The 27,392-nt window shown below is 37.3% G+C and overlaps 1 protein-coding gene across 2 annotated transcripts in view; it reads right to left on the bottom strand.

Moving 5' to 3' along the window:
- LOC5578379 (regucalcin) overlaps nt 1-26,999 on the bottom strand; it is a 40,041-nt gene extending 13,042 nt beyond the window's left edge. Inside the window, exons 1-4 of one of the 2 annotated variants that reach the window (XM_021851676.1) lie at nt 26,867-26,999; nt 9,855-9,934; nt 2,291-2,398; nt 1,803-2,228 (exon numbers count right to left, since the gene is read on the bottom strand). In XM_021851676.1, the coding sequence (XP_021707368.1) occupies nt 1,803-2,228; nt 2,291-2,398; nt 9,855-9,909 (589 nt within the window). In that variant the 5' untranslated portion in view covers nt 9,910-9,934; nt 26,867-26,999. Of the gene's footprint in view, nt 1-1,802; nt 2,229-2,290; nt 2,399-2,547; nt 2,681-9,854; nt 9,935-26,866 lie in introns of those variants that run through there. The other variant, XM_021851686.1, reaches the window with a different exon arrangement.
- Between the last annotated feature and the right edge of the window lie 393 nt (nt 27,000-27,392).

Raw genomic sequence — 27,392 nt, 5'->3', positions numbered from 1 at the left:
GGATGCTGCCTTATGCGTGGTATGCACCTGAATAGTAAAGCGCTCAAGTATTTTTTGTTTCCTTTCCATCAAAGTTATTTTGACAGCTGCCCAAGTAACCACAAGCATTAAATCATTGCACTAATTCAATAGAGAATCAACATTGCTAATGCAAATTAGCCCTTAAGTAACAACTGTTAAGGCATGACGCATTACAATGGCATTATGAAAGCATCAAATTACTGCATATTTTATAATTGCTTTAACCTTGCCTGATTGCATTGCCTCGACAAATGTTTCATGGCACACTAAAGGGCAAGCATTTATAGCACTATAGAAGCAACACCTTAAGCTAAGCCTAGGTCTTGTTTACGAGCAGCGATAATTAAACGAAACGAAACAAATATTGGATAGTTTGTTTGAAATTCGATGCTCTACAAACCTAAAAACTGTAGAATAACAGGATGTATAACATATTCTTTTATTTACTCGAATGCATTGTTTCATGTAAGAACTGTTTCTTCAGCCACTGCTGAAGATAGATTTTTTTTTAAATGGATATTTTTGCTTATACCGGAGCGCACAGAATATCCCCCAAAACTTATTAATGTTCAACGAACACTTAGCCTTTCGAATTCTATTCTGTTTCTCGCAAAGCTTTCCTAGATGAAACTTCCGCAAGTTATATATTTTCATTCTGGATTCTTTTGTGTGTCCCGCAGAAGCTGGAAAAGATGAGAATAAAATACCCAATGCGATAATTTCGATATCGCCTCATAATGCTTCCTTTTTATTATGCTCTTATATCTTGAAATATTGGAAGCTTCTACGGTACAGAGGATGAAGACGTCTGCAATTCACGGATCACCAACAACTTCAGCAATCCAGGTTCAAACCCCGCTTCAACGCAAAAAAAAACGAAACCAGATGCGAAAAACAGAATTGATGTATGGAGAAATTGTTTTTGTTTATTTTTGCACGCATGCCCTAAATAACCAAGAACTAAAGCATATATAATGTACACCCTAAATGTACATTCTTAAATGCTGTTATGAAGCATATACACTAATATTGCATTAGAAATGGCAACAGTCATGCCAGCTCGTATTGCTTTAATTTGATTATAGTGGGGCCCTTTTCGACTTTAACTCTGCTTTATAAGGCTCTATAGAGTTTTGTCACTTTACACTCAAAATAATCCAAACGTCATTGTTACGTGAAAACATACGTGATTTTTTTCCATCGCACTTTTCACGTAGCTCTTACGTTAGCCCAGAATGAACGCATGAACTTTTGAACTTTGTCCATTCCACCGTCGCTAAACGTAAGAGCTACGTGGATTTTCCGGTAGCCTTTACGAAGCGTTTCAATAGGACCTAGATGGTTTTGCATTAAAATTAACTGTAATAAAGACCAATCTTATTTCCAAAGCCTATGGAAGAAAACTTATTCCCAATTTGAAAATGTAAACAAACTTGAGTATGAGCAAAATGTCACTTTTACTTGCGGAATAATTGAGCGGCACACTTTTCCGTACGGAAAAGAGACAGCTCCATTTGATTTTCACGGCAGGCGTTACCGACTTTATGAAATCAGCTCCACTTCTCAGCAGCGTACAGCTCAAGTAATTTCGGTAGCGGAATCATTTCTTGTCCTATAACCTATACTTTTGTACAGTACTTATGATCGGCTCACCAGCAATTAGGCGAAAATTAGTTCGCACGGAAAAGTGACATCTTTTATTTTAGATGAACCTATTCCCTTAACCTATGCTTGATGTTTGTTCTATGTTGACTGTCTGTCATGTGCCTGCGTGTACTTACAAAGATCTCCATTTTCGTCCACATGATACTCCTTGACATCCAAATCACACGAATCAATATAGTATAGCAAATTTCCAGTTTCATTCCAGCACAAGCCATTAGAAACGCCGATATTTTTCTTAAGAACCACAAACTTCTTCTGCTTGGCGTCATAGCGATAGAAGGATCCGAGACGCACTTCAAAAATGTCACCTTTTGCTTCAAGTCTCATGGTTCCACCATAAAAACGTCCTTTGAAGTCTGTTTTAGCGTCATTGAATCGGTTGTTTGGCAAATCAAATTCAACTTCTCCAATAGTTTTCAAAAATTTGGCCTGTTCAGAAACGCCATCCCAATGAATGAGTGTAATTTTTTTATCAGTTCCAATTATGAATTCCGTCTTTCTGCCCTTCACCGGGGTGATAAATGAGATAACTGGATATCCATCTGAAAGCAAACAAAAATACAATAAAGTAACCAAAACAAAATCATATTTCATTGTCCTGTACCTAGTTTTGCAGTGTATGTTTTGTTCTCCGCATAATCGTATCGATGAATAGTTCCACCGTAAATGTCATTATAGTACAAGCATTGCTGTTCAATACTCCAATGTGGACCTTACAAAAACAAAATCAGTAACGATTAATTAATTATATTTCAACTTTTAGTATATTATTTCCCAGGTAACATTGGTAGCTGAATAACAGTTTAGTAGGACAAACATTTTTTCTGCAGTGATGAAAAATGTATACTGTACGCAACTCACAAGACGTCATCCCCGCTCGCGGATAAGTGGATACTGCAGTATTCATGTTTACCATGATAAAAATTATTAGGCTTTATTGTAGTAAAATCAATAAGGTGCCCCGAACAAAAGTTGAAATTACTTTGGCTCCACAATGCTTCTAATAGTAGCCGTCACTCTAGATAATACAGTGGGGATTCGCTCGTTGGGGGTCCGCTTCATAGAATAACTCGATAGTTGGATGTTCGCTGGTTGGAAAAAAAATCCAACTAAAAAGCACTCGAATGTCAACAGAGGATGCAAATTGACTTTGACGTTTGAATACCGTCGCATTGAAGCAATGAGAATATATAGGCCTTTTCATGTGACAGATCCGTCTATGCATTTGGTTACATCGGTGGAAGACCGGTGCTAACACGGGCCTGCCATTTTCATAGAAGAACTGTCAAAGTGCTTCCCGATCAGCTGATTTGAGACGTCATGTGAATAGGCCTATACGGTATATATTCTCATTGGCATTGAAGTCTCCATATTATGTGGAACAAATGTATAGGCCTATTCACATGACGTCCCAAAACAGCTGATCGGAAGCTCTTTGACAGTTCTTCGGACCTGTCACATGAAAAGGCCTATACACCGAGTCACACATCAACTCAACTTCTTTTGACGCAATTCGGCTCTTCCGTGGGAAAACCCAAATTTGGGTTTACTGACATATACCTACCATTAGGTAGTTTCCGTTTGACAACAGCGAAAAAAACAACTCAGTACAAAAAAAAATCTACCCAGCGTTAGCTTTCGAAGTCTCCGTAGTAACTTAAATTTAGGTAAACTCGAAGGAATCCAAATTTTCTTATTCCATTGAACTTCGACGATGGGTCGGTGCGTCTCTCTCTGTTTTTGACAACATTGCTGTTGCGAGAGAGGCAAAACAACCCAACCGTGGGTAAAAACTAAATGCAGTTTACCCAAATTTATAAAGTATACACGGAGAAAACGGAAAACCCATATTTGAGTATTTTTTAACTTACTTTTGAGTTATTTTTCTCTCCCCATTTCATTCGCTCCTTCAATTGTTGTCAGAGAGCGAAGAGCAAAACAACCCAAAAACCGAACCTTAGTGCGTTACCTCAAATTTGAGTAAGTGGCACAGTACTGGAAGTTGAGTTATTTGATCTGCCGGTTGAGTGAAAAGAACTTAGCCAGTATGTATTTTTTCGCACGGCTGCAAATGAAAACAACTTTTACCCCGTCAACCCAAAATTAGGTTAACGCACGAACCCCCGGAATTGAGTGGAATGAACTCACTTTTGAGTACTTCATTTTCTCCGTGTAAAGAACTTAGTTTTTGGGTAGTCTGATTTCTCCGTATATGTATATGTACACTCAGAAACACGGGTAGTCACAGAATTACTAAATTTTAGCAATTTATGACTATTTTCTATCTGCCTTTCTTTAATAGACCATTTCCGTGAAAAATTTTTATTGGCTTATATGCTTTCTGTCAATTTACTGAACAGACTTTCCAAAGGAACCGATATGTTTTGAAGCCTCTAACTATTAGAAAACAATGAAAAACTTGCGGCACGTTAGTTCACCCCTCGGTCCCCTACTATTTATTTCTCTCCGATTTTTATGCGACCCCTTTTTGCCCTATGATTTTTTCTCCATGTCGTGGTGAATATTTGATCAGCTGGTTCGGATCAATCTTGATAGAGAGAGTGTACATGGTGACATCACGGAAAACTATTCATCTTATGTCGTTTTCGTTTTTAGGAACTGGGTCGGTGATCAACACGTAAACAAACCAACGTCAAGCAAATTGTGGTTCGGTCGAACCTGAACCGGGTTGGGGTTGAAACTGTGATTCAGAACGGGTTGCGCCAGTTCCAACCTAGGTTCAAAAACGAATTCGACATTAGTCCCTCTTCTATTAACCTATATTGACTGTCCCGCTCTTTGACTTTCCTGCTGAAATTGTATCCATCTATAGCTTTATTCATGTTTCAATACGTTATATATTAGATGCTGTTTTAGTTTGATGGTGACTAATTTGGTGGAAGCGAAAGATCACGACGAAATCTTTTGCGATCATACTATCTCCTTTGCCTGGAGCTGCTGTGATGATCCAATTTGATATACGAAGAATTTTTCTCTCTTCCGGTTTTGTGGGCGACCGGGGGCTGGCGATGAGCGTATCACCATGTTTTGAACCTTTTTTCCAAACTGTAAATACGGAATACTATACAAGATGTCCTCGATTGGCACATCCATCATTCAGTATGGATTCCCCCAGCTTCCATGCATGGCTATTAAGTGGTCAGAACAAAATGCTGTCGCATGGAGAAATCTTCGTCGCTCCCTCCAGTTTACCGCCGTCCGCCGGTGGGGAGCAGAACCGTTTTTGGGAACTATTGTGGAACACCGCAGCGGCTGCGGACGGGGAAAATATTCGTTGTGGTCGTGAAGATTTTTGTTGTGGAGGAAAACCATCAGATTGGAGGAACTGCGAGAATAACATTTTTTTCAGGAAGACCTATGAAAGGGGTAAATTAAACGGGGAAGCGCTCATGGTTCTGGAAAATAAATGAGGAAGCGGAACCATAAGGCTTCCGGTGGCAGTTTGATAACAAATATGCATCTGAGCTTGCGACTGATTTCTCCGCAATGTTCTGGTTTACTCAGGTGGCAAATATAATTGATGCGAGCCACTAGCTCTTTTTTATTCTTCCGCTGTGCTTATTCAGAACAAATAGTGACGTCACAATCTGCGCGGCATAAACACAGCGGATGAATAAGAGAGAGGAACAATGGCACGCATCGATGATCTTCTCCACCTGAGTAGATTCAGAACATGGATTATTTCATTTCTGTTGATTGTCGTGATTGTCCGATTAGACATTGACATTTCATCATGTCTACAAACACGCAACGCAAGGGTATGACTAAAAGTTGTGGAAAAATCTCCACTTTGTATACCCACAGGGTTGAAACAACTGTGCCGCACGACAGTTTTGACATCAAAAAGTGGTGAATTTCCAAGTTTTCAAAAAATTGTAAGAAAATAAGGACTTCATATAAATTAGATCTTGAAACGCCAATAATCATTAAAAATGGTCATCTTTCGAAGAAAAATATAAAAATATGGGATAAGGTCTGACGGAAATGGTCTATTCTGCAGGGAATTTTATTCCTATTTGTCAATTCGCCAAGCTTCAACCCAGGCGAAATGACATTTAGTGTAGAAATTCACACCATAATGAAAGAGAGGCAGATAGAAAATAGTCATTATTGTATAAACTTTAGTAATTCTGTGACTATTTTTATTTCTGAGTGTATTGCGATTTTTTTTACCACTTAGACTTTGATGATCTGAATTTCGTCTTTCTCAGATTTCGCCTTCGATTTCGCTGCCCCTTTTCGATCACCGCCGCCCATGCAATTATCCTGATGTTCATGACAGTTCACTCCGGCCGGCTCAGTGTTTACCATTTTCTCTTTGTTCTCGACTCACCAACTGGTCTGGTTTACATAACAAAACCAGCTGGTCTTCCGATGTTTACAGTCATCGTCATTGTTCTAACATCCAGCTGGTGTGTCGAAACCAGCTGGTAGTGACAGAAATCAAGGATGAAAGGTACACGGAGAAATATTTTTACTTAATTTTTGAGTTTACTTTACCCAAAATTAAGTATATCGATTATAGTTTCAACACAAAATCTCTCGGTTTTCTCTTTCTCCCACACGAATGTTGTCAAAAATAGAGAGAGCTGCATCTACCCAATGGGGGTACTTTGGCCCAATAAGCCAAATTTGGGTAAATGCAACTTTTCTCATGTTTGGGTCGAAAGAACTCAATTTTGCGTTAAATCAACCCAAAATTGAGTATATTTTTCTAATGGAATCAAAGCCAAACTACCTAGTGGGGACCTTGGAAATTTAGCCAAAATTGAGTTATTGGGCTCAACTACGGAATTGCGTTGAAACAACCCAAAATTGAGTTGAATTCCGTCTCCGTGTAAATGGTGTTTGAAAATGTACCATCAGTACATCATTGGCAGCTTCTCAATTTCGTCATGAAAGTCTAATCATTCGTGAAAATTACAATATATGCGTGATTGCAAAAATATATGTGCGCTACACAGTAGTTAGAGATTCAGTTCAGTGTGCACATTTGTTCTACACTGAAATGAATTTTATTGTAGAAACTACTGAGTTTTTGGTTTTCATACAACCAACCTTACTAGGGAAGGAAGGGGTTTGAAAAATCCCGAAAATTGTCTTACGTAATTAATGGACAGCTTATTTGTAGTGTATGCTACTATGGACAAATATGGCCGTCACAATGGCCGACTTATGCCCCTACTCATGATTTCAAAGGCACTAAACTGGAGAAATAGTTGTCAAACACTTCTGATCTTCTTATTTTAAGCTTTCTGCTAGTGCCCAAAGTCAAAATAAAAAGTTCACTGGATGCTTTCTACGCGAGATTTTTGTGCCTTTGAAGTTTTAATGCAATCTTAGAAATTTATTCCAAACTGTTTCACCTTAATTCTACAATGGATTCGGTAGATGATATCAGGCATTTCACGGCGAAATTCTATCTCTTTCGCTCTTTAACAAATCAAATTGAAAACAATTGGACCAGTCAACTTTGGCACCGTTGTTTTCAGATTTCCCGAAGAAGGGAAAGAGAGCTATTTCAAGTTCCCCGTGAGAAAGAGCGAGACATCACCAACACACGGCGCACAGTAAAAGTCATGAGAACAAAAGAATTTATGGCACGTACGCTCATGGGCAATTGTCGATTTCACTCCGAGTTGGACTGTCGCAAAAGTGTGCACGCTCCTTCAAAGTGTTATAGCGGGGTACTTTGAATCATGATGCTGTCTTCGGTGCACTTATTCCTTCTAGTTCAAGGCACAAGAAGAAGTCGAGATGATCTGATGCAAGCGTGCACTTTTATCACACTTTTTTCTGAGCTCTATAACTTTTGTGATAGTCCAATTTGGGGCGAAGTGCGCTATACAATAACATTAGTTTGCGTGTATATTGTCTGTCTCAAGATAAATTCAATTATCGCGATTATCTGCCCATGTCTCCAAATATAAGTGCAGCAGTCACTGATCATATATTGACAATTCGAGTGACAATTAGAAGTTCGGCAGTCAAAGCTTCGGCGAAGTTCGGCGTCGGCATTCTAATTAGGTGCTTCGCCGACGCATAAGGATTGTCTCTGTCGGCGTAGCACTTAAGGCTCAAACGCAATGATAGCGGAACGGCAACGGAAAGCGGAACCGGTTCGCCAGCATGGACTACAACAAGCTTGTCGACTCAGTGTTAGTTCAATTTCATTCGTTGTCAACTCAGTCGAGATGGTGTGGTTCATCCTGGCGAACCGGTACCGCATTCCGTTGCCGTTCCGCTATCATTGCGTTTGAGCCTTTAGGTAGAATGCCGACGCTGAAGTTCGGCGAACTTTTGTTGGTGATAGGGTAGGTGTACCAGTTATGGACATAGTGGTTCCCTATTTTTTGTGTTTTGTAGTAGTTAGATTTAAGGCATCCAGAAATTACGTAACGCTCGAAGGGGGGGAGGGGGTAGGCTCAAGCGTTACGACTCATACAAAAATTTTAAAATTTCCATACAAAAAGCGTTACGGAAGGGGGGGGGGATCGAAAATTTCAAATTTTAGCGTTACGTAATAAATGGATGCCGCCTAAGGTGTTAAAACATCCAAAAAGATTTAAAATGTGAAAGTTTCACATATGGCCAAACAGGGAACCGCTATGGCCATAACTGGTACACTTTCTCGATTTCATTTTTCTTATGAACTTCGGTCTAAAATTAATCTGGATTCACAATAGAACTCTCGATTTCGAAACACAGTACATGGACAAGACAACAAGCACATTCATCGTGTTCAGTGACCCCTAATATATATCACTAATACACAGATACAGTGCTGTCATTCCGTGAAAACCACATGCTTTTACTTTAGGCGGGAGAGTTTTTCCTTTCACTTCCTTCATTTCACCCTGCGGGTGTCAGTTCGTTGTAACGAACGCGGGCGTACGACCGCCGCCGGAATCTAATAAACATAAGATGATCAATATTTACATGGCGACTTCAATGCGACGGTGCTTATACGTCTAAGGGTGCTGCCATAGTAGACGCGTCTTGCGATGCGTGCGCGTGTGTGTGCCCGCAAAGCAGAATATCAACAACAGGAAATCCTTTGATCGCATCGCGTTCGCGGACGCGGACGCGTTACTATGGCCGCACCGTAAGTCAGTTTGATATCTACTCTTGACATTCGAATGCTTTGTATTTGGATTCTTTTTTTCAAACCAGCAAACATTCAAACATCGCCATCCCATGCAGCGGAGCCCTAACTGTTATACTACAGACAAACATTTACGTGAACATTTACGCCCAATGCTAAAAATACTTTATTTTGTTAACTGTTAGCTAGGTGGCGGTAGTGCGCAAACCTTAAACTTGAACAAAAGCGAAGCGAGTGCCACGAGTGGCGAATCGGCCAAGAACCAAATATTAGAATTGAGCACTATCATTCCGTGCGATGGAAATAATTAGTGTGTTACGTCTGTTTGTCTGTGGTTATACACTGTGAAACACGGGGTAGTCACAGTACTACTAAATTTTAGACTATTTTCTGATTGCCTCTCTTTCATTCTGCAGGAACTATAATATGCTTGTCCACTCAGTGTTGGTTCTATTTCATTCGTTGTCAGCTCAGTTGAGATGGTGTGATTCATGCTGGCGAACCGGTTCCGCATTCCGTTGCCGTTCCGCTATCATTGCGTTTGGGCCTTAAGCTTCAACCCAGTTGAAATGACAGTTAGTGTAAAAACCACAGCAGAATGAAAGAGAGGCTGATAGAAAACAGTCGAGAATGCATAAACTGTGACTATTTTTATTTCTGAGTGTACATGAAGCGGATCTCCATCAGTAAGAAGCTGTTTAGAAACCACGGTGATTAACTATAGGCCCAAACGCAATAAAAGCGGAACGGCAACGGAAAGCGGAACCGGTTCGCCAGCATGAATTATGACATGCTTGTCGATTCAGCGTTGGTTCACTTTTATTCGCTGACAGCTCAGTCGAGATGGTGTGATTCTTGCTGGCGAACCGGTTCCGCATTCCGTTGCCGTTCCGCTATCTTTGCGTTTGGGCCTTATGGCTCTAGCCTTCGCTCAGACTCCCTTCCCTCCCACCAAGTGGTTTATTAACGGCTTTTTAGCGTTTGAAAAGGGTTCAGTTTGCTCTGAAATGTATAATAATATATATATAATATTGATACATACCTTCTCCTAATACGTTTAGGGGTGATGGTACTTGCTCTACTTTATATGAATCCATTGTTGATCGTGATACTAGTAATTTCCTGAAAAATTAATTGACAGCTGTTAACAGATGTAATTTAGGTTTGAACTTGATTCGCGATATGACATGTTGGAATAATTTTTCCAACGGACTTTTGGAACACACTTTTTTCACTCGTTTATTCAAAACTTTATTCACTAGCATAAGGACCGTTCCTTTGCCTTCTCCAATATGAAAACTGTCTTATTGGCTTGAGTGGCTTTTTATAGCCGCGGGATAGAAATTGGAGAAGGCAAATGAGCTGGTTTGTAATTGATTTACAAAATATAAGAGCTTACAATTCTAACAATCGACCATCCTGACCGTCATTCGACTCGAATGACGGAATTACTTTTAAACTTCTTCACCATCTTCGCTATCTTTTGTTTATTTATTTATTTCGTCAAGCATAGGTAGACAACATACAATAATTACAATACTTTCCTTCATGCTATGGATTACTTCTATTGTTCTTTAGTCGTGTTTTAAGCTGCTCTTTGGACATAGTTATGCCAATGAAATCGCAATGTACATTATACTGACGCATCATACGATTTATTGGTCCGTTTTGAGCATAATGCGTTCTGCATGATTTTTCTGAAAATAATTTTCTTGTTCTTAAATGCCGAGAGGGTGTGTAGAAGTTTAGTTGAGAAAGAAGTGCAGCAGAGTGTACACGGCTCGAAATAATGTTGTTTATAAAGAGAATCATTGCGAATTCCCGGCGTTGCTTAAGTGTTTCTAAGTTGATGAGCATGCAGCGTGCTTCATACGACGGAAGTGGCAGTACAGTCTAATTCAATTTCCGAAGGTCGTATAAAAGGAATTGCTTTTGTACTGATTCTATGCGTTCTTCGTGTACGACATGGTACGGGTATGGAGGTGACAATATTCCAGAATTGGTCTTACATAATATACAATAGTTTAATAGTATATGGGTCTTGAAAATTGTTACTGAATCTCTTAATGAAGCCAAGCATGCTGTTTGCTTTGTTTATTATGGAATTATAATGTTCTACAAAAGTGAGTTTAGAGTCTAGGATTACGCCCAAATCCCTTACAATTTTACACTTCTGCACTATTTGATTTCCTAAATATACTTCAATTGGGTCCTAAAATCTTTAATGAAATCTTGTTTTCATTTAATAACACGAAAGAGCATGTTACTGCAACTACTTTGACAATTTTTCCTGCCCAAAGACCATATTATGTTTAAACATTAATTTAAAAATTGGGTCCATAAATGAACCTTGACACTTTTGATCATGTTTGACGTTCGCTTAGTCGATAAAAACACCACAGGGGTTTTAGTTTTAACACTGGGGTTTTTCCTATCTGACATTTCGGAAGGGACACGGAAAACAAAATTCACCCAAAATTTGCGTTTAAGTCAAGGTGTGACAAAATCTAAAAAAAACTTAAAACAATGTTTTTGGACTTAAACCAATGGAAAACATTAGAATACTGAGTAAACATGTGTTTTTGACCAAAACTTCAGCGTTTGCCACTAAAATTGGGACAGGGCTTTAGGACCCTATTGGAGGTGTTACATATTTTCGACTAAATGCTATTGAATTACATTTTTTTTATATTGAGTTGGAGTAGACACCAAGTGAAGAATAAGTTAATGTCATTCTGGAATTCTTCTGCTTCGCTAGAATTACTTACTTTCATGAAACGCGATTTTATTGCAAGAACTTCCAACGCGCACTATTGCAAGAACTTCCAACTCATAACTGGGGTAATTTGATTCAGCTGAGGAGTTTTTCTTACTGTAGTAATAAATGAAAACTATTATCGTTAGCAGTTTTCTGCAGCAATATTGCTCCGTATCCTATTTTAGATGCATCTGTGTGCAACTCTGTTTGAGCACATGGACTATACAGTTGCAATGCAGGTTTATCACATAACGCTTCTTTCAGTTTCACCACGGCTTCTCTCTCACTGGGGCCAAATACAAATACAGTTCATTTTCTTAATAAGTCTGTGAGAGGCTTAGCAATAATAGAATACCCTTACACATTTTTTTTAAAAAGCCAGTTAGCCACAAAAACTGCCTGCTGCACCTCCTTGAAACTACTGGGTTCTGGAAAATTAATAACCGCTAGAGTAAAGTGGGGCAAAAATTCGAGTTTGGCAATAGTTTCTTTTCAAGATTTCTAGCTCAATTCTAAACAAAACATTAAAGGTCATGGTGGTTCGAAGTCTATTCAGGTAAGAGACTTTCACTACAAATATCATAAAAAATAATTGAGATTTGGATAAGTTATGGCTATTTGTTGTTTTTCGACGTGAATATTGTAATTTTCGGTCAAACTTTCGTTTCATGGAACCAAATGAAGATAAAATCTTTTTCAATATTTTATGTAAGGGTGTTCCTTGGCCTATCATAGGGATGCTTCGAGGTGTATTAGTTTTTGCTTTAATGCTTGGAAACAATTTGTGACCCATAGTGGAGCAAAAGTGCGACCCAAGCATAAACTCACGGAAAAATTTGCAAATTGCCTAAAATCTACATATTATCTTCAAATTTAGCAAAAATTGCCTGATCGTGCGAAAAATGTCACCAAAACATTACATTTCCAATTAGTTATGCGAAAAACTGCTATTTTAAGGTATATTACAATTAACCCTGTTTTGGGCATTTTTTTATGAAAATTTAGTGTGTTTTTCGGCAAACTCAAGTTTACGGCAGATATAATAAAGTATGCCTGTCATAAGAGTATCGATATTTTGTGTTTTAGCCAGCGAACTTTTGCCCCACACTAGATTTGAACTCTTGCCCAATCAATTTTGAAACTGTTATAACTAAAAATGCGTAAATATTTCGACTCAAGTTTGTTCAGCGAAATTATAGCCAATATGTGGAAGGTTCACTGTATGGTATTTGTTTTGTTTCAACTTCCAGGAAACTTTGATTACCGCTAAGGTCGAACTTTTGCCCCACCCTACTCTACTATTTTATCCGGCGTTGGACGAGTCACATTATTATCAATTCCATGCCCCAAAGGCTCATTTTTTCTCTTTAGTAGTTGACATTTCTTCCAGTTGGTTTTCAAACCGTGCTTCTTTGCTATTTCTAGAACCTTGTTCAGCCTCCCTTTCATCTTTTGCAGGAATTAGTAAATCATCAATGTAAACGATAACATTTTTTTCTCTATGAGTTCTCGGAAAATGCCGTTAATAAAACGCTGAAACACAGTTGGTGAAATTATCCTATTTCAGATGCATCTGTGTGCAACTCTGTTTGAGCACATGGACATACAGTAGGGTGCCAATGGAATGTATGGGAAACATTTTGCCATCGAATTTCAAAAAAATGGTAGTGCTCAAAAGTTTTGTCTCCTCGAAAAAAGTCTCCATGCAAAATTTGAGCTCAATCGGCCTTCGTTAAGTGGACCCCCAAAGCGGTCAAAGTTTGGCTTTTTTGACCCATGAAAAATCTCCCAACCCCCCCGTACATGAAATTTCCGAAATCGAAATTTTTTTTTGATGCCAGATGTCTTAGAAATGCATGAAACGTCGAGATCCGGTGTTATTTGGATTTTTTTTTTTTTTGAAAAAATCTACGTTTTGGGACATAGTAATTTTTTTGAGTTGGGGGAGTGAATTGAATTTGAAATGAACGATTTGAATTCAATTGCTGAGAAATTCAAGGCAATAGTATTGAAAAGTATCCTATATCATTGTTGGCTACTGAAAGCATATTATATGTGATATTTCATTAGGGTGGTTCATTTACTTTCCATTGGGGTGGTCCTTTTTGTTAAAAAATTTAAAACAAATAAAAAAAATGAATTTTAATTGAATATTGAAGACAATAGTATTGGAACATCTCTTACATAATCGTAAGCTATTTTCTACATTTAATATGAGGTATTTTATTAGGGTGGTTCACTTATTTTCTGTCACTTTCTGTCGAAAAATCATAATTTGAATGGGATATTTAAAACAATAGTATTTTATCACCTCTTTCATCATCGTAGGCCATTTCCTTCATTAGATTCGTGATATTTCATTGGGAAGGCTCATTTATATTCCATTACGGTGGTCCTTTAAAAAAATTGAGAACTTGAATGGAATAGTTAATACAAGAGTAATTAAACATCTCTTATGTCATCGTAGGCCACTGTTATCATATAATATGTGATATTTCATTAGGGCTATTGTCCTCAGTTTTGCATAAGGGTGATCATTTAATTTGTTAATTTAAAAAAAATATATTCTCAACAGATCTAACAAATCAACTTTGTTTGTATAGTTTTGAATCATGATTCTTTATTGGCATGCAACTCTTCGTTAAGATATTTTCATTAAGGTTTTCTTTTGAATAGTTAAAATGAAACGTTCCAATAACAATAATCAGTGAATTTAGTGAAGCACAACTCTAACTGCCATAATCAAAATACAGATAAAAAAGGAATGAAGTAATTTTTGAAGTATTCAAATTATGACAATAGCTTGATGGGCGACGATGAAGGGCAACAAAAGTGTTTAGTTTATATTTTCTCAGCCTTGGGCTCCTTCATTCCCGAAACAAAAGTACGTTGCCTTCTGCTTGCTATAGTACACGCAATTCGGTTGTGACAACGTAGGCAATTCCAGTTTTAACAATCAGTTCTCGTTTATTCTTTAAAGATGTAGCTAAAAGCTCCTACTTTTTCTACCTACATAGAATATAAGTTATACCTAAAGTGAAGAAAATCAAATCGGTAAATTTTTGTCTATACCTAAGCGTGTTCAAAATAGAAGCTCCAAATAAATTGTATTTCAGTGGTGAATAAGAAAAGCAATTCGTGTGTCAAAAAAATTTATCAAGGCGTGTGCAAGCGTTTTTTTTTAAATGGAGGATATTCGGCTAGTTGAAAAATATCTACCTTTCCCCGAATCTGCAAATTTGCCGACATACAGTGAAGTATTCCGGAAATTCATGTTTCATTGGCGAGTAGAGAAGCAAAAGCCTAGAGCTAGCGCCCAGTTAACAACACACGCTTTGAAGACATCATGGAACAAAAAGCATTTGAACCATTTGATCGACGACGTGACAGTGGAACAAAAAATCTTGCGATACTATGAAACTTGGAAAAGCTTGCAGAAGCACATACTAAGGATGTCGGCGAAAGAAACTGAAAAGAGAAATGAATTCTCTCATTCATTGCGGAACCTTTTCGACATCGCGAAGAAGTATAAACCAAAAACTAAAGAGGAGAAAAAAGCATCTCAGTATTTGCAAGAACAACGAGAACAATCCACTCTTCCAACAACAACTGAGACTGGTCCAACGGAAACTATCACGTGTAGTGATTTTGAGGAGGAAGCTAATCTACAGGCAACAGAAGAGACTAATCAGCCAACTAGTGAGCAGAAAGAAGCAAATCTACAGCAAAAGAAAACATTGACTGGTAGTGATTTTGAGTCCTCATCTAAAACCCAGAGTGAGTCCTTTACTTCGATCGATACTATCGGCGAAGATTTACAGATACCAGGTAATACATTGCAAATATGTTTTAAAATGTTTTTCATGGATTCTAATATTTTTGATTTTTATATTTTCTTCTAAGCCTTCAAAATCATCTTCAACTCCTAAGCCACAATTAAAAAACGTTATTACTGTCGATGTGGCTGCTGCTTTGGACCGCTGCAAAGTGAGTGATCGAAATGCGGTATTTCTAATTTCATCTATAGCGAAATCTTTGGGGCACGACGTTTCAACATTATTGTTGAACAAGGAGTCCATTAGATATTCAAGAAAAAAAAATCGTGAGCAAATACTAAGCAAATACAAATACTAAAAAATTGTTCCATGCTCTAGAGATTCCGTAATCCTTGTTGGAAACTGATATTACGCAGTGGAATTGCAAAAAAGAATATTAAGATGCCAAAAGACGTATTCAAAGTTTGGAAGTAGTAAATGACAATGCGGAACGAGGTATTGCATTAATTAAAATATATAATTCGAAATTGTCAACCGATGAAAATCAGAAACAGTTCATTTTGCAATAAGTCGAAGAACATCGAAAAATGTATAAAAGTCCAAACAAATCAGATGTAATTTAGGAAATATATGCGATGTAATGTAGCAAAAACAACCAACATGATATTTTTTTAATATCACAATTCCTTACCTTATTGCTACTACAACCATTGCAAAATCTAACAGTTCCCCATCTTAAGGGCCCCGGGGTTACAGTTCAGAGCCTTCTCACCAATCACTCTGATTTTTTTTATCTGAGCTTGCACAGATGGTGCAAAACTGAATTGGAAAGGTCACTGAGGCTCAATGCTTGATCTCTGAGATGAGTGCATCTGAAATCACGAAGTAGCAAGCGGATTTTGTATGAGACGAGGACTCCGAACTGGTTCAGCTTAGTGAAGTGTTGGATTCCGAATGAAAATCACGCAAAACTTTTCAAAAGGACCTTTCTAACAATGAGAGGCTTTCTAGAAAACTCTTTTGTTGTTAACTAAGTTACCTTTACATTTTTCGTCGAACATTACGCAAATATTATGTAGTAGTCCACACCATAATCTTTCGGTCTGTAGATATTAAGGTTGAAATTTTTACAATGACACCATAATTAAGGAAAGTGGACGAGACTTTTGCGACAAATCATGGTTTCAAACTATACGAAAAATGATGCACCCTAATGGAAAATGAGAGAAACTCCCTAATGAAATATGTTAACAGTGTCCTACGATGATGTCGCATATCAAATGGAACTAGAGGCGCATGAATTCAGAGGAATTTAATGCCTCTCTAAACAAAAATAAAGACAATGGCCTACGATTATAAAAGAGGTGTTAAAATACTATTGTGCTAATAAAAAGGATCAATTTCAAAATTTCTTGTTTTTTTTTATTTTCGGCAAACACCAATGGAAAATAAGTGAGCCACCCTAATAAAATATCACGAATCAAATGAAGGAAATGCCCTACGATGATGAAAGAGGTGATAAAATACTATTGTTTTTAATATCCCATTCAAATTATGATTTTTCGACAGAAAGGCCCACCCTAATGGAAAATAAGTGAACCACCCTAATAAAATACCACATATTAAATGTAGAAAATGGCTTACGATAATGTGAGAGATGTTCTAATACTATTGTCTTCAATGTTCAATTAAAATTCTATTTTTTAATTTTTTTTTAACAAAAAGGACCACCCTAATGGAAAGTAAATGAATATTGGAATATTGGAGCTTAGTGACATTTGAACACACGTAGACTAGCATACGCTCGTCATACACAGTTTGTTTTTGTTTTCCTCAAAGAAACTTGCACACGCTTTCCAGACTCATCAAAATGCATATGGAAATATTACCCAATTTGAAAAGTTTATACCCGGATTCTGGGTGTTTTTCGAGACTGAGTGCATATTGTTTTCCTCTAAGGTTCACAACTACATCTACACTAGGGCACCCATACCATTTGGCGTGATAACCACTATTGGAAGTTGTATAACCATTAGTGTGGGACAAAATTTAGTTTCCCACTCCAGTCCACTTTTTGGATTGCATTTAGGTCCCATAACAACTGTGGAAAATTTCAGCTCGATCGGTGAAATTATATTTACGCGCCAGCCGTTCAAAGTTTGTATGGGATTTACTATTGAAACACTTACTTTTGCAAAAAAAAATCGCCGGAGGTCGCCCATTGACCTCTATAAAAATTCTGAACACAGACCTCGAAAGGTATTTTTACGATGAACAATATTGCCGAAGACCGCGAAACAATCCGACACTTGTGATAAACGTTATTCAATGAAACCTATTGGCAAGGCGACGTAAAGAAAATAACAATAATAACAAAATTGGTCAAAATTTACGAATAGTATATGCCTCATAACTTTTTTCGCAAGCATCGGATTGCTTTGCGGTCTTCGACAATGTTGTTCATCGTAGAAATACCTACCGAGATCTGTGTTCAGAATTTTTAGTTCACTATGGGCGACCTCTGGTGATTTTTTTTTGCAAAAGTGATTTTTCCCATAGTAAATCCCATACAAACTTTGAACGGCTGGCGCGTAAATATATTTTCACCGATCGAGCTGAAATTTTCCACAGTTGTTATGGGACCTAAATGCAATCCAAAAGTGGACTGGAGCGGGGAACTAAATTTTTCATATAACCGTGTCCCAGGCTAATAACCATGACTGAAGTAGAATTGTTTAAAATACTAGCCAACAATATTTCTTTTGCAAAACATGTTTAAAATGACAGTGAGCGAAGTTAGGAGTCCGCGCGAAACATGGGTATTTAACGGTATCAGAAATATCAAACAATTTTCAAGAAAAAAGATCAAGTCCCGATATCTGTCCAAAAATAACAAACTTTCGGTGTCCCTTTGAATAAATGGTGTTTTCTGTTACTTTAAGTCTTTCTTCCTTTTGTGTGTTTCGGGTTTTTGAATTATCACTCTTGTGGTTCTGAATGATTTTTGCCACATTTTTCATAGAGAATTCTCAAAAGTTTAGCAATTGCCAACGAAATATTTTTCTCCACGCCTGCTAGGACTCTAAAATGTAGAAAGATCAAATATGTAACGTTTCCTGTTAATTAAAATCATTTGAAATTATCGGTTTAAAATAAAATTAACATATTTTTATAATTGCTCTGTTTTTTTTCTCTCTCTAAAAGTACGTGGGAGCTTGAAATTTTCTGTCAATTTGGTGACATTTTTTTAAGGCTCTTTTTTTTGTCACTCATAAACAAAGCTAGACTAATCTTTGTTTACACGCTTCACATATTTCAAGCGTGTGCTGGAATAAGGGCGAAAGTCGCATGATCGATTTCTCTTCATCGATCCTCTCTTCTGTGAATAAAAGTGACAAGATGCAAATTTGTCAGCATTTTTTCACCTTAGGTCGCAAATTGCATCACTCCCAAGCGGTCGGAAGTGAAAAATATTAATAAACTTGCATCTTGTCACTTTTATTCACAGAAGAGAGGATCGATGAAGAGAAATCGATCATGCGACTTACGCCCTTATTCTAGCACACGCTTGATTTTTACACGGTGTCTGTGTGGAGTAACTTTATTGCAAAAAAATAGGTAAGTCTGAAATTTAAAACTAAAAACAATTAGACTTTGCTCTTTCATTTGCGACCAAAATCAAAATAATCGGTCGGGGGGTCCAGAACATTTTTTTTTAATTTGTGTGAAGTATTCATGGATATGTGTTTTTGTACCGACGAACATTGCGTTGAACGTAGATACGGGACAAACTGCAAGATCAAACCATTTGAACACCTTGGCTTGGAAGGTAAAGTTGTTCTTGCTCAAAAGAGTTGTAATAAGCATAAATGACATATGATATACGCATAATTGCAAAACTGTCTCAAACGTCATTTTAGTTATTGTCCACGAAAAACCTTGAAAATCGTACTTAAATTGGTCATAATGATGTAAGAAGTTATTAGGAAATATTTCTCGCAAAACTTATGAGCTCGTCCTAAGGTGAAGATGCATCGATATCAAACCTTGAATTTGCAAGAGCTTGTTTGTAGATTTGTATCTTGAGAACCTGACAACCTTTTGCGTTGAACATTCTATTGATTAGTCGCCACCAGCGAGTGACCAGTGAGTTACCGGTTGTCTGCTTCTCTAGTCTTGTGCTTTGGAAAAATCGAGGTTTGGCTTCTATGTATATGCACCCTTAAAACCATTGATAACCGAGTGTGTAGCTCGTTGTAATTAAGCAGATAAACGGACCAAAATATAAACTGTCACCGCTGGGAGACAGAGGAGGATCTTCTCTTCATCGTAGCATTGTGAAATAAAGTGTAAATCCATTCGTTTGCTCAGTAATAACAAGCTATGGCTTTTAGGACGAGATCATAAATTATGCGAGATTTCTCTTTTTACTCGTAGATACAAAAGTGACTTATCCGCCTTTCAAACAACACAATTTCAGTTATTCGAATTAACTAGCAGAGGGCTTCGCATGTGATAAACCTTGTTATAAGGCATGTAATATACTTGCCCCATGGTGCTGAAATATACGCTAATTTGGATGGTATTTGAGAAGTTTCAAATTTTATATTTTTTATGTTATTTTCCCAATGGTACAGTGCTTATGAAAAGATCAGAAACTAACATTAGCCTCATGTAAAATGGGTTTGAGATTTTTGTACTTGTTTGCAGGGCTATAACCCCATATTAACCCCTCTACCGGCAGCTTAATTTTTTTTTTTCAAAATATTCAAATCGCGATAACTTTTTTGTTTCTCAATATTTTTGAAAAAAAAAAAATATGTTCACTACTTCTCAAAAAACTCTTTTATTTTCAGAATCTGTATCGGTTTTGAGCATTGGTCATCTATATTCGGAGATATTCCAAAATTCCTTGGGGGACCGACGCATAGCCATAACTCTCTTAATTATCTCTGGCTACAGTTTTTTCTCATATTCGGTTATTCGCTTTTCAAAACTATACTTTGATGAAAGTCTATTGTGAAGAAATTAAACAAACGGTGTAACTGTTTTTGAGCAATGAGCTTTTATGTTTTAGTACCACTCTAGCCGTAACAGGATCTTGAAAACTTCTTGAAACATAATATTGAAATTTTATATGGGAAGTGTCGGTCCCCCAAGGAACACCGAAAAATCTTTAAAACCAGTTGACCAATGGTCAATACCGGCATAGATTCCAAAAGTGGAAGAGTTTTTTGAGAAGTTGTGAGAAAATGGTGGAAAAATATAGAGAAACAAAAAAGTTATCGCGATTCAAATATATTTTTGTGCTGAAAAAATAAAGCTGCCGGTAGAGGGGTTAAGCTAAATAATAGCAAACAAACTCATGAATATCTCTTCTGCTATCTGTCGAATTGAATTTATCTCTTCAGCAAATTTCTTTATTATGGTTTAAAGAATGAGCTTTTACAATGGGATAATAAGTTTGTACTTACATTACAGTACAAGCGTGTTTGGAACATACCTCAAAATTTCTTCATTGTAATTTCCACATAAACCTACATTGTCTTTGGGCCACCTTAAATCACCACCTAGAAAGCTGCGAATTTTACAGAACACTATTTTTATAGTAAGGATGGTAAGGAACAAATGGGAGATTGGATTCTCAAACATTTTTTTAATTTTGAACCGCCCCCAATGTACATAAACACATAGGGTTTATTCACAAATTTCATAACGCCAAAAATGACCATTTTCGACACCCACCCACCCCCTTGTAACGCTTTTTGTATGAACATTTTACAAATTTTGTATGAACCGTAACAACACGAGGACACCCACCCACCCCCTTCAGCGTTATGAAATTTGTGAATGGACCCATAGATAGGCAAATTCAAACATATGTGCAAGTCTCTCGAAATCAAACAAAAAAAAAATTACTCTGGACCCCAAAAAAAAAATTACTCTGGACCGATTATTTTGATTTTAGCAGCAAATGAACACGAGAAACCTAGACTTTATTGTGGAGAAGTTTCAGACTTACCTATTTTTTGTAATAAACTTGTTCTACGAAACACACCGTGTTTTAAGACTATTAATTATTGAAACCTGAAACCTGAAGTGTATTCGCTCTAACGAAGGTACGGTGCTGCCATCTGGAAAAAGTTTACTCTATGCGTGAAGCGTCGAAAATTTAACCCGGCAAGGTATAGGAAGTGAAATTTCAAATGCTTATATAAAATTAATTACAATAGCTATTTAAATTCTTTTCAGTACATGTTGATAGACTATTAATGGGCTACATTATAGACACATTATTTTGATTTTTATATTTTTTCCTCATTATTTTGCGGATTCTATAGCTTATCATAAATCTAACCCCGTACACTTAACAGAATTTAATTAAATTTAGTTTTGAATTTTTTACAAGCATTTGAAAATTGACTTCCTATGCTTTGCCATGTAAAGAAATCGGAGCTTCACGCATAGGGTCAACTGTGGTAATTGCCTCCGTCATCGCGAATAGATCAGGCTTGGGAACTGTGACCACTTTTTACCACAGTTCATCGATTCTGCCAGTCAACCAAAACACAAAGCAGCAGCAGCATCAATTCGCGATGACGGAGGCAATTACCACAGTTGACCCTATGCGTGAAGCTCCGATTTCTTTACATGGCAAAGCATAGGAAGTCAATTTTCAAATGCTTGTAAAAAATTCAAAACTAAATTTAATTAAATTCTGTTAAGTGTACGGGGTTAGATTTATGATAAGCTATAGAATCCGCAAAATAATGAGGAAAAAATATAAAAATCAAAATAATGTGTCTATAATGTAGCCCATCAATAGTCTATCAACATGTACTGAAAAGAATTTAAATAGCTATTGTAATTAATTTTATATAAGCATTTGAAATTTCACTTCCTATACCTTGCCGGGTTAAATTTTCGACGCTTCACGCATAGAGTAAACTTTTTCCAGATGGCAGCACCGTACCTTCGTTAGAGCGAATACCATCAGGCGTTGCGCTGCCAACGGTTCACACACTGCTTGAATGTTTTTGTCTCTCCACTCTGATCGTTTTCGAGCAGCCATTTCGAGATGAATGATTGAAAAAAATGTTAAATAATTCAATCGCTAATATTTCGCTTGTGTTTTCAACTAATGGGAATCTATTAGCGCTAATAGCAAGAGCACAATCATTCCGTTGCGATACATATAAACAAGTTCAATTTCATGCTGCCTTTATCGAGCAAAAATGCAAAACCCCGAAAACCGGAAAAATCGTGTCACCACTGTGCTCGAGTCATTTCGCATTCGGGTTTGAAAAAACGTTAGGAAGAAGAAGATTACAGTTTTGAAGAGCCGTGACATTTTTTTGTTTTGAACGGTCATGGTTTGATTTGGATTTTGATGGTCGTGTAGAAAAATGTGAATGTCGAGGTGGTAAATGTTTGCTACAGTACATTTCCCATCCCTGGTATAGATGCATTGATTTTAAAGTTATCGTTGTTTGAATTTTACAAATTACCTCTCTACCGGCAGCATAATATTTTATCGCAATAAAAATATTCAAACCTTGATAACTGTTTTGTTTCTTGATAGTTTTGGACCATTATTTCACAAGTTCTCAAAAAAAACTTTTCTAGTATTATTGGAATTGGTGTCAATAAAGGCTACTATTTTCAAAGCTAAACGATCACTTCGACATCTGGTGGCTAGTAGGAGGACCGTCAAAAAAAGAGGTTGCAATATTCGGATATTACAAAAATATCGAGAAACAAAAAAAGTTATCGTGAAATAAATATGTTTTTAGTGGTAAAAAAAGAAGCTGCCGGTAGAGGGGTTTAGTATCGTCGTTTTACTTACATGTAGGGGAACTTACGTATTCTCGGCAGTCTAAGCCGATGCCGCGCTTCTTTTGTGATTTTCTCGGACATCAGCAGACGAATTAAGTAAGTCAGCAAACAAGTGTTTGTCTGTTTACATTTATGCGTTGCTCAATCCTCTATCGATTCACACCGACAGACGTGTTAAAATCTTTCTGGAAACGTTTTCACAACGCTGCGAACATCTCTTGTCAGTGTGACTATTGTCGGCAGCCTCATTCACTTCGGCAACTTTCCCATAAGAGCTGCAGGCGAATCTGTTCGGCAGCTCCAAATCAGTTGCATTTTGAGGCGTGTTCATTTGAATTGATGACATCTCTGGCGAAACTGTTTCATCCGTCTCGGAAATCTCGTCAGCGGGTAGCTGACAGAACGAAGAATCATCTGAATGTTTTCATTTGTGTGTTTTGATAGAAGAATACTGTGTATTTGGCGTTTGAAATTTGGTTGCCGATAATAGTCGAATGGTGCCGAAGCCGTAAGTCTCCCTACATCCAAAATTAAAATTTTCAATCCGAAAGTTAGGTCATAATCAATCCATTGTTGAACTGTTTTCCATTGGCCTAATCAGTTTGAACCTTTATTCTCGCGATTGGCGTGATTTCAAAACAAATTAAACTACTCACAAAGAATCCGGAAGTTTATACATATGTGTCCAAACCGTTCAAACACAATTTTTCCAATTTTCTCCCACTAAACGTACACGCAAAAAGTTGTACGTTAAAAACTACCATTTTAGGTGGTTAGCTTAAGCGCTCGCCACGGCAATTTTCAGCAGATCAGAAATGTGCTTGAACCTACCATGTCTGTAGCAGAAATCAGATTGATGAAAATGATTTCTGTTAAATATACCAGTAACGTGGTGGGATGTACCACAAACATGGTAATTTATTCTGAAATTCCATGGTAGTTTTGAGAATGAGCGTAGTCAGCTAAAATAGTATTTTTTATGAAAAAAAATTACAATGTTTTTAGTACTCTCTGGTCGGTTACAAAATGCAAATTTCAACGAGGAAAAATTCGTCGGAGAGGAAAGACATGGCAGCGTATTGACCGACAAAAGATAAGTACAGGGGATAGGCAAAATGATGGAGATAGGAAAAATTTTGCCTAAATTCAATTGCTTAAAACTTTATGAAAAATTGATGAAATTGGATGCACCCGGAAGCAGTCGACGACAAATTTTGTCTAGTTTCAGGAACTTGCTGGGCCATGCATATTGGCCACTGGACACCGGAGATGTTCCGGATTTTCCAAGGTCATGTCCAAATGTAATTTTTTCTGTCGCTTGTATTTTTGTGCGGTGTAAAGTTGAATAGATGTTTACAATTTTCCAAGAAACTAGAACTAAAAGGAAGTTGAATGCCACCGGACGTATTAAGATTGGGTGGAAATCTTCAGAAATATGACCATTTTCGTAAAACTGCTTCCGAAAAACATGGTCAGTCATGTTTGTATTTCCAATCATGTAAATATTATCCGGAGCTATATCCAAGTGGGCATCAAACTTAAAAATGATGTTTCTAGCAGCATTTTCAGAACCATTAGATGCACAGACCACTCTATAGAAGGTTCCAGGTGGCCTGGGGGAAGTGGTCTATTAGTAACATATCTGAAATCATATCAATATGGGCATCAAACTTCATGATTTTCATAGGTTATGCTTTCCGAAGCATTTCAAGCACCACCGGCTGCCATGACCACTTTATGGTAGGTTCTAGGTACCCCGGGGATGTGGCCAATTCAAAACATGCTCAAAAACACATCAATATCGGTATAAACATCAAGATTTTTGCAGGTTATGCTACTAGAAGTATTTACAGAGTAGCTTATTTATATGACCACTATAAAGTAGGACCCTGGACCCTGGGGATGTGGTCAGGTTCCGAATTGGCCACATCTCTAGGAGCCCCTAAAATCTACTATAGAGTGGTTATTACATCTTGTGGTTCTGTAAATCCTCCAAGTCACATGGATCCTACTATTCTTAGAAGAAGGTGATTCTAAAAAGGTGAACGGACGTGTTTTGAATTGACCACATCCCCGGGGCACCTAGAACCTACCATAAAGTGGTCATGGCAGCCGGTGATGCTTGAAATGCTTCGGAAAGCATAACCTTTGAAAATCATGAAGTTTGATGCCCATATTGATATGGTTCCAGATATGTTCCTAATTGGCCACTTCCCCAGGGCATCTGGAACCTACTATAGAGTAGTCTATGCATGTAATGGTTATGAATATGCTGCAGGAAACTTCATTTTGAAGGTTTATGCCCACTTGGATATAGCTCCGGATAATATTTACATGATTGGAAATACAAACATGATTGATCATGTTTTGCGGAGCCAGTTTTACTAAAATGGCCATATTTCTGAGGATTTCCAACCAATCCTAATGCGTCCGGCGGCATTCAACTTCCTATTAGTTCTAGTTTCTAGGAAAATTGTAAACATCTATCTAACTTTACACCGCAGAAAAATACAAGCGACAGAAAAAATGACATTTGGACATGACCTCGGAAAATCCGGAACACCTTCGGTGTCCAGTGGCCAATATACATGGCCCAGCAAGTTCCTGAAACTAGACAAAATTTGCCGTCGACTGCTTCCGGGTGCATCCAATTTCATCAATTTTTCATAAAGTTATAAGCATTTGAATTTAGGCAAAATTTTGCCTATCTCAATCATTTTGCCTATCCCCTGTATATTTCTGTAAATATTCTTATTACTGATTGAAAGGTGAATCAGATTAACTAAATTTTTAACTAATAACAAACTTGTTCCACAGAGCTATTTATTATGCGTGGCGCGAAAAATTCTCGCGCCGACTATCTTAAAAAACGCTTGTAGATCGCCGCAGGTACTTCAAATCGTTTTGGTGTCTTCTGCGCGATCATGCCTTGGACAATCAGGAATAATCGCGCAGAAGACACCAAAACGATTTGAAGTACCTGCGGCGATCTACACGCATTTTAAGAAGTTTTCAAGATCGCCGTCGCGATAAATAATCGCGCAATGCACAGTACAAAACAACACACAAAATTCCTCCTTTCCCATGTCCTTAGGCAAAACACTTCACTACCGCTATATGTATGACTGATTCATGTTCTTTTGGCCTTGCATCATTCATTCGTGTATTGGAAGTCTAGAGTAGAAGCAAAACTTAAAGAACCTTCTGATCAAAGATGTTGCGTTGTCTTCTTCCCAAACTCCAAAACCCCCGGTGTATTATGGACGGTGTGAGTTTTCAAACTTATGCTGGCGACTTGGCCCCTGACCCCCTTGTACATTAATAAAATAAAAAAAAATCATTGATTCCTATTCATCGTTATCTTAGAAAAATGATTTATTTTTCTTAATTTGTTTGCAAAGGGATCATTATATATCTTGTTTTATAAGCAAGAAACATTCAAAATAATTTTAAGTTGGCGAAGTGGCTCGCCAAAAAAGATCTAAGAAGATGAAACGATCACGTCAGGCCTAATGAAGCAACAAATGAATGTTGTGAAGAGTATATTAAATTATTACTGTACGTTTTATAGAACTAAAACCATCACCAATAATTTTAATTGATATTTATGTACTTTGTAACAGATCACTTTTCAGACCGAATCTTCTGCACGAGTTTCAACGCTTTACACAATAACCTACTCACCTTTACTTAACGAGTGCTTCCGAAAGAATAGATTTTTTTTTTCGATTTGGTAAGGTTTAAATACACTTTTTGAGCTCCATCTATCATTAACAACACATTTACACACGAAAATTATCAGTTCTGTCTGTTTCGTAGCACTTCTATCTCGTTATGTTATGCGTCCCATTAAAGGATGATGGACTATCCTAGGCAGATGCGGCATGGATTCATTTCGTTCATGTTTTTTCTTGATTATACAACAAAGAAGACAAGATAAAGACATTATTTTCGTCTTTTGGCTGATGATTATGAAGTGTAATTTTATGATTAAATTTGAACCTTTTATGAATTTAATATTGATATTGTAGCATCAAATTCTCAGGTTATCAATCCTGTTTACTAATAAACATTGTCTTTTATGCGTTATACCTATTTGCTCTCAATTAATAATTAATCGTCCATTAAGTTAATTCCTAACATGGACCATTTCTCACGATTTTTTTCAGTGCGAAAAGTATTGCTGTGTGCGTTTGAAACGCAAATATCA

Source organism: Aedes aegypti, chromosome 1, assembly GCF_002204515.2.
Source record: "Aedes aegypti strain LVP_AGWG chromosome 1, AaegL5.0 Primary Assembly, whole genome shotgun sequence".
In the NCBI taxonomy this organism is placed as follows: domain Eukaryota; kingdom Metazoa; phylum Arthropoda; class Insecta; order Diptera; family Culicidae; genus Aedes; species Aedes aegypti.
Note: the sequence above shows the minus strand (reverse complement) of the source record. Positions and strands in the feature narration are given on the sequence as shown.